This window comes from Montipora foliosa, chromosome 12, assembly GCF_036669935.1.
Source record: "Montipora foliosa isolate CH-2021 chromosome 12, ASM3666993v2, whole genome shotgun sequence".
In the NCBI taxonomy this organism is placed as follows: domain Eukaryota; kingdom Metazoa; phylum Cnidaria; class Anthozoa; order Scleractinia; family Acroporidae; genus Montipora; species Montipora foliosa.
This window is the reverse complement of record NC_090880.1, coordinates 19847367-19854689: the sequence shown is the minus strand read 5'-3', so window position 1 is coordinate 19854689 and position 7323 is coordinate 19847367. Positions and strand designations below refer to the sequence as shown.

Genomic DNA, 7323 nt, shown 5'->3' with positions numbered 1-7323 from the left:
TTTTATTGAAATTAGCCCTTGATGCCTCGTTCTTAAGCTCAAAATTCAAAAGATGATTTTATCTTGAACGAGGCAACAAGGACCAATTTGTATGCGCATAAATCAGGGGTCATTTTGGAATAAGATGTATGGCGGCCGCGACTTCAGGTACAATCAAAGAATTGCAAAGTGGTTTGTGACTTCCACCCGGTATAGAACATATTCCGCTCTCTTCACCCTTCACTTATTTGGGTGCAAATCAAACTGCAGCTGGTTTTTTTTTTCAGTTTTAGAGAAGCTATAAAACGGGACTTTGAAGGAGAAAAGTTGACTAACGAAAGAATAATAATTTCAATGAATTTACTAGTTTTCAACACTACACCGAGCAGAGTGAAAAAATACCGAGCTTCCGACTTATCTGGAGTCCGATGCTGAATCGATGAGCTCATTTGACACGCTGACTTTTTCAGCCTGGTCCAAATCGCTGGACGGCTGTATCTTCCCACCATAATCTTAATAAGCAGTCCGACTCAATACCAGCAAAGTTATTTGTTTAGCGCTTAGTACTTAAATATTTTAATTTCATAGCTATTTTATTTCTTAGGTGGTTCATTCCTACACCTTGCCATTGTCACTTTAGTCATACATTTTTTTGCGTTTTTGACACTCACGCGTTCCCATGTATTTTAAGTTTTTCCTCTATATGCAAATTTCACAGCTATTCAGTGGAACTTGAAAATGAACTCGGAGAGGTCGAAACGTTGTTGTTACTCCATATCGCTAGTTTTCATCATTAAATGCTTACCTACGAAACCTCTTATAAGAATTCCTCACTTCCTCCACTTTCCTAAGTTAATCTCGAGAGCCCCGTGGTTGACCAAAAAAAAATTTTAAAAAAATAACTAAAGGGAAAAAGTATAAAATTGTCAGAAATTGCGGGTCTTCCGTTCTATATTTTGTATTTTTTTTTTTTCCAAATTCCAGTAATGCGGAAAACTACACAAGTCAACAAGTCATTTCGTGAGCAAAAATGACAAATTGCTTCCTCCCCCTCCCCCCCCCCCAAAAAAAAAACCAAAAAACAAAACTGAGATTATCATTTGAAAATTGGGTTAGAAGCTCACCAATGAGGCTCCTGGCAAATCTCATTGAGCGACTTGTTCTACCCACATTATTGCGTCAAGTTTTTCATCACTAAATGGACGTAACCATGAGTCTACAACTCCAATACTAGGTCTATGTAACGCCATTTTCAGAGATCAAGCTATTTTTAGACGAGTTCTTAAAGATTTGGCTTGCGAGCGTGACAATTCTCAGTCCCATGGGTAATAGCTTCTCATGCAAGACTTGTGGTACAGATTTGTTATGAGAAAGGTCTGATTTCGCTGGAAAATCAATCTAAAAATAACTCGGTCTGTGAAACGCCGTTCCACAAATACAATGAAGTCGTACGCTCCTAGACATGAGCTCCAGACGTTAAAGAACAGTTGAGGAGTAAAATGAACCAACTGCGTGCAAAGCGCATAAGTGGCATAGTTGTGCAACAGTCTCGTCACCAGAGCCTCCGATCGACCCAGAGCTCTGGGAAACTCTGTGCAGGAGAACATGCGCCGTTGGGTTCTCGTAGCCAAAAACTGGCTATTTGAATCTTAACGGCGCCTGTTCACTCCTCGTGCTAACTTGAATGCACCAATTAGAGAGGATTTTGATTTTTCTTCTCGAAAACCAATGAGAAGACACTTTGCTTCTGGGTTCCCCTCCCTCCGTCAAGAGAAGAGCTCTGGGGTCAAGATCGAGTTGTGCAATGGCTGATTCATCTTTCACAGAGCATGCGCGAAGTTTAAGCACGGTTGAACGAAAATGGCGTTGTTAAAAGTAAGCACGAATATGGTGTCTAATACGCTCAAACCATTTGCAAATGCACGCACAATTCGCGGTAGACCCATACTAAAAAGGTGTCCAGCGTTCTCGGAATGGGTCGGGTCCGCGAACTTCACGAGCGAACTTAAAGAGAATCATTGTCATCACTAAATAATAATCTAGCTGACATCGATCTCTACTGTATTTTTTCTTCTTTCTTTTTCATTTGATGATCCAAGACATCAGGAGAAGCCCGAGTTCACGCAGATATGCGTCTAGTATCAGCTTCACCTTAGTTACCGTTGTTACACGTGAAAGAGGCTTCCTTCTCACCTTGGCGTCACATCAGATGGTATTCTTGCAAATCATGAGGACTTTAGGTTATTGTTCATCTGTACCATCTTCGAAGTGAAAAACAGTTTTAGTTTTCAACGAAGTCGCTTCCCAAGACCTTTTAAAAATCATTTTGATCGTTGGTAATTAAAATTTGTTTGGTCTATCTCACAATAAACCAAATCCCTCTCCCAAGATACTATTTCCGTGCCACTCTGTTCAAACTGTTTGATCTCCAAAGAAATTAAAACAAAGTAATGAAAGCTATCTTCTTGGTAATATCTGAGACACTGGTCGTTATTCAGTTTATTTAATTATTTTTTTGCAATTGTTCAAACGAAATTGCAATTCAAGTTTAATGTTATTTTAGAATGAATCACAAAGAAAATAGTAGCTAATACCAAATGAGAAACAAATTTAAAAGATTGCCTCTCTGTTTTCAGCTGCTGTCGTATACGGGGTTCAAATTGTCAGCAAATCGACAATATTTAACTCTTGCAACCATGTAGATAAAACATATGCCATTAATTAATTAATTTTGTGATTACACGCAGTTACAAATATTCCAGCTCGACTTGAATCATCACTTTGGCAATATTCTTGATTTCACATGCACGCAACGCCCCTTCTTCCGGGCTGGAGGTAAAAAATGCGGCCATGGGGTCTCAGTAATAACTTGAGGTCAAATTAAACATGTTGACGATATTATTTACGAAAGCATTAATTGGTTAAGATTGCCCTTGAGTGGTTGAGAACATTTACGACTGACCAACATGACCGTGGCTTTTAAAAGCCTGTAGTCGATTCAAAAGTTATCTCAGTTTATTGTTGTCAGTCACAGCCTAGTAACGCAGAGCCCTCTTCTCGGCCAGTTCGGAGTTAGAAGGTATGTATACCAATGTGCTTTTTTTATTCTTCACACATTGCAAACCTAAGCTAGTATTTAGTGGTAATGAAATGAGGAAGGTAGGTAGATAGCTTCAATGCAGGTCAAAACTGTCAGGACATTTCCGCTTTCCCTCTTCCACCATTACAATGTTTCTGTTTTTACGGTCTCAGAAATTTATCGATTGCTGGAATGTTTCAACATTATCTCTAGGAAGGGGGAAGCGAAGAAGGCAGCGAAAGAAGAACACGCGATGGAATGCATGTAAGTAAATTCTCTACTTTTCGTCCAAAATTGACAAGTGTCCCAAAGTTTTTTGACGCAGATTGCAGCTAGCTAGATATACATTTATTTATACACAATAATGTTTAAAGAAGTACAGTGCATAAACTGAAAATACTGAAATAAAATTAAAATAAAATTCCTTACGTATAAGATACAATCAAAGTTCAAGTCTAAGATTATACAACAACAATAACATCACAAACATAGGTAGGAAGATGCAGCCATGATGGCTAAAAATATGGAAAATCGTGCTAACTGAAGTCTGTTGCAGAAACTTAAAGGCTGAAAGGCTTTCATTGCCTTTCAACAGAGATTGTAATGTTTTCAGCTACAATTGAATGATCGTTGGCTAAGATGTTATTCCATGGGAATAATAAAACCACAGGTACTTAATTACTGTCTAGGAAACTCTTCCGAGAGTCCTAAATCATAATCAAAGTCTCTGTGAGACACCTCATTGATGAAATGTAGAGCATTGAGATATATATTCTACTACGAGTTTTAAGACTAGTTTTGACAATTCAATGGAAAATTCAGAACTACCCCTAAAAATAATGAAATAAGAGCGAAGGGTAGATTCGAACCTGCCACACGTAAGCTTCGTGCTTCCGTTCGAGCACATTCGTGATCATTCGTACACCAATTCGGCCGCACGAACGAAACCCGAAATTTAACAGCCGATTGATCGAGTGATCCAACGAGCACCTGAAGCCCCCTCACTAAACCTCATTGAGAATTCGTTATCAATGAGGTAATACCGAATTATCAGGCTGACGAACTATATACAAGTTAAAGACTCCACCAAGTTAAATTAAATTTGCCACGTTTAATTATCGGATACAATCATCAAAAACTAACTTGGACGCAATTCTAAACTGACTGTAAACAGGGGCCCGTTCTCGAACCCTGCGTGTGTTGCCAGAGTTGTTCGAGAAACGAGGCCCCGGTCACAATCAGTTTAGAATTGCGTCCAAGTTAGTTTTTGATTATTGTACTGCCGATAATTAAAAGTGGCAAATTTATAACAGCGTGGTAAGAAACTAAATTCAGTCTTTCTGAAAAACTGAGGCAGGAACCTGTTGTGAGTCATGATTTAAAATGATTTTAATAAAAATATCAGCTGTTCACATTAATTTTTCTATCAAGACCATTCCATCCTCCATGCCATTCCTTACTTTTTCGGGATCATTTGCGTTCCCGTATCATTTGCGGTACACTTTGAGGATCATTTGCGGTTCTGGGATCATTTGCGGACCCGCACAGTTCTCTACTCTTAACTTATCCGAGAGGGTATACTTCGGGTACTCCGGTGTTCCCCTCTGGCCTCAAAAACCAACATTTGATTTGATTTTTTTCTGATTTCAGTTGATTTCAATCTACGGTGTTCCCAATTTGCGCTCCAGCACTCCTTGTTTTTTCCCCTTTCCTTTACGCCCTGACCCACGAGAATTTGTTTTAACTGACAAACTGTTTTTTGACAGGTGGAGTAAGGATGTCAGCTGGGGGAAAAAGTGTGATAATCGAATGCACTTTTGTACTCTTATAAGAACCAGTAATTGATTATGATTCTGTTCATCTTATAGATTGATGTTTAGCCGTAATTAAAAGAAGGCAAAGAATGGCTCAAAATATTACGCCTCTGCAAGAGATCATGAATTTGACATCAAAATCGTTTGCTGAAATTCTTCCAGAACTGCGAACGTATCGTTACGTAGAAATGGCGTCGGCGATTGTCCTATGCATTTTATCACCGATTACAGCAATTCCCAACGCCCTTCTGTTGACTGCGATATACAGAGGTCCTTTGCGCTGTTTCCGAACACCGATGACTTATCTCATCGCTGGTCTTGCCGTGGCCGACCTCCTAACGGGAATCTTCGTGGAGCCGATGTTTGTGTCGTACTACTTTGCAGATTTCAGGAACAAAGCGAGTTTGAGTTATCAATTGATGTATAGCATTGGTGGGATAATCTCTGGCGTTACAATAGGAGAGTCATACTTCATAGTTCTTGCGCTTTCAGTTTGTCAGTATATCGCGGTGAGGTATCCGCACCAGTTCAAAGCAATTGTCTCCAGAAATCGCGTATTTGCTTCCCTAGCGATCAGCTCTGTTTACGTCACTTGCTTCAATATGCTTCAATTCACTGGCATTGACAATCAAACTTACTCAAAAATACACCTCATTTTACATCCTACGCTTATATCAGCCACCTTGGTGGTCGTGCAAGTTATGCTATTCTCGTCTTTCAATCGTCACCTTAAACACAGCAGATTACTTCGCAATTCATCATTGAAGAACAGGCACAGCGAACGTCAATTTACAATCATGATTTTCTATTTGGCAGCTATTCTTTTAGCTTCATGCTTTCTGCACGTTGTTGCTTTCTACATTTTTCTTTTCAAGAAGCCAACAAATCGTGAAGAGATCATCAACATCAACATTGTACTTCGAATCAGTGACCTAATGCTTTTCATCAAAGTAGCATTGGATGTATTCATTTACGCATGGAGACATCCGTCTTATAGAAGAGCTATTTGGTGGCCGTTGTTGGGGCGACGAACCGACACGCGGGTCTCCGTTTGCCGTAAATCAACCGATGGTATTTCACCCGGACACCTGCATGCGCTAGAGGGACCTGGTACAGAAACTGCAACAGTTTAATTGGTGACAAAGACTTTACATAATAGATGCCTCACAATCATTAATATTAATTGAAATAACTATATCCATTGCGCTCGCCTGCGCGCAGACACTTTGTCCCCCCTACCATTCTCCAGCTTCCTCTGCGCGGGATCCTCTCTGATAGCGCGTAGACTCTACGTTTACTCTCAAGAAAGAAACGACAGTTTTCAATTTACAAAACATGTTTCGTCATTCTCATGCCATCTTCAGTTGCAAATGAGCTTTTAACGGTTGTACATTTAAATTTATATTGAGGTACGTTACAAAATAACACGTCAAAACTTGCGTACAATTTGAATATGAAATACGGAATGCACGGGAAACAAAAATAGCGCGCATAACAATAAAATAAGAAACAAAAGGAACAACGTAATTAAAAAGAAAGAGACAAGTCTAGATGCCTCAACTGCTCATTAAGAATGGGATTTTCCCACTTAATTTGCAATGCCTCTTTGATCTTAATTGGAATTTTGAAGCGGCAGATCGTGAAACATTCTGAATTACAAGAGTCATGACAGGCCCTAGATGACTGCAGGTACCTGTAAGCATGCGAAGACTTGTCCGACAGGAGATGCTCACGAGCACGTGTACAAAGGTGGCGAGTGGTCTCGCCAATGTAGCTAGCATTACAGCCAGCACACGAGAATTTATAAACGACACGCGAACGTAGACCTTGCAGTACTGAATATTTCACGCTGAACATGTTTCTAAGTTTAAAATCAGCTTTACCGTAATGTTTGAGTAGTTGTCTTAACCTAGTCTGGGCGATTTTAGAAAACCGGCCAACATGAGGGAGTTTATAGAAGTGAGTAGAAGTTTTCCGGAGTTGGATGAGGCGTCCCGCCCATTCAGAGAAGGATTCATTTTCTTAGAAAGATACCTATGAATAATCTTGTCGATGACCAAAGACGGAAAACAATTTTTCCGTAGTAAGAAAATAAGCTTCTTAACATCCAGATGAAAACCAACCCAGGAATTGTTGAGAAAATTGCATTCAAGTCCTGGAATTACAACTGAAAAAATTAAAGAACTTAACGTGGAGTCCGTGGAGCAGTTCAATATGACTCGAGGCATTGAGGTGTAAATGTCAGAAGCTCACACCTTCGCCAAATTCCCTAACAAAATCAAAGCGTGCTTGTTCGATTACGCCCTCTTTAGGGCCACCCAGCAGCAAATATTCATCCAGCGTCAAAAGACAAATTAACCTCAATCTGCCAGACATGAATTTGTGATTATCGTCTTTGTGTCACGATCGCTACTGTCACGTTCATAGTCTTCTTGTATTTAACCAGTGAAA

The 7323-nt window shown here is 39.8% G+C and overlaps 1 protein-coding gene across 1 annotated transcript; it reads left to right on the top strand.

Annotated features, from left to right (window-relative positions):
* Positions 1-3021: 3021 nt before the first annotated feature.
* On the top strand, positions 3022-6131 carry LOC137979961 (adenosine receptor A2b-like). The gene is made up of 3 exons (XM_068827286.1): positions 3022-3058; positions 3272-3322; positions 4927-6131. The coding sequence occupies exon 3, from the start codon at positions 4962-4964 to the stop codon at positions 6003-6005; it is 1044 nt and encodes a 347-aa protein (XP_068683387.1). The 5' UTR covers positions 3022-3058; positions 3272-3322; positions 4927-4961; the 3' UTR covers positions 6006-6131.
* The last annotated feature ends 1192 nt before the right edge of the window (positions 6132-7323 follow it).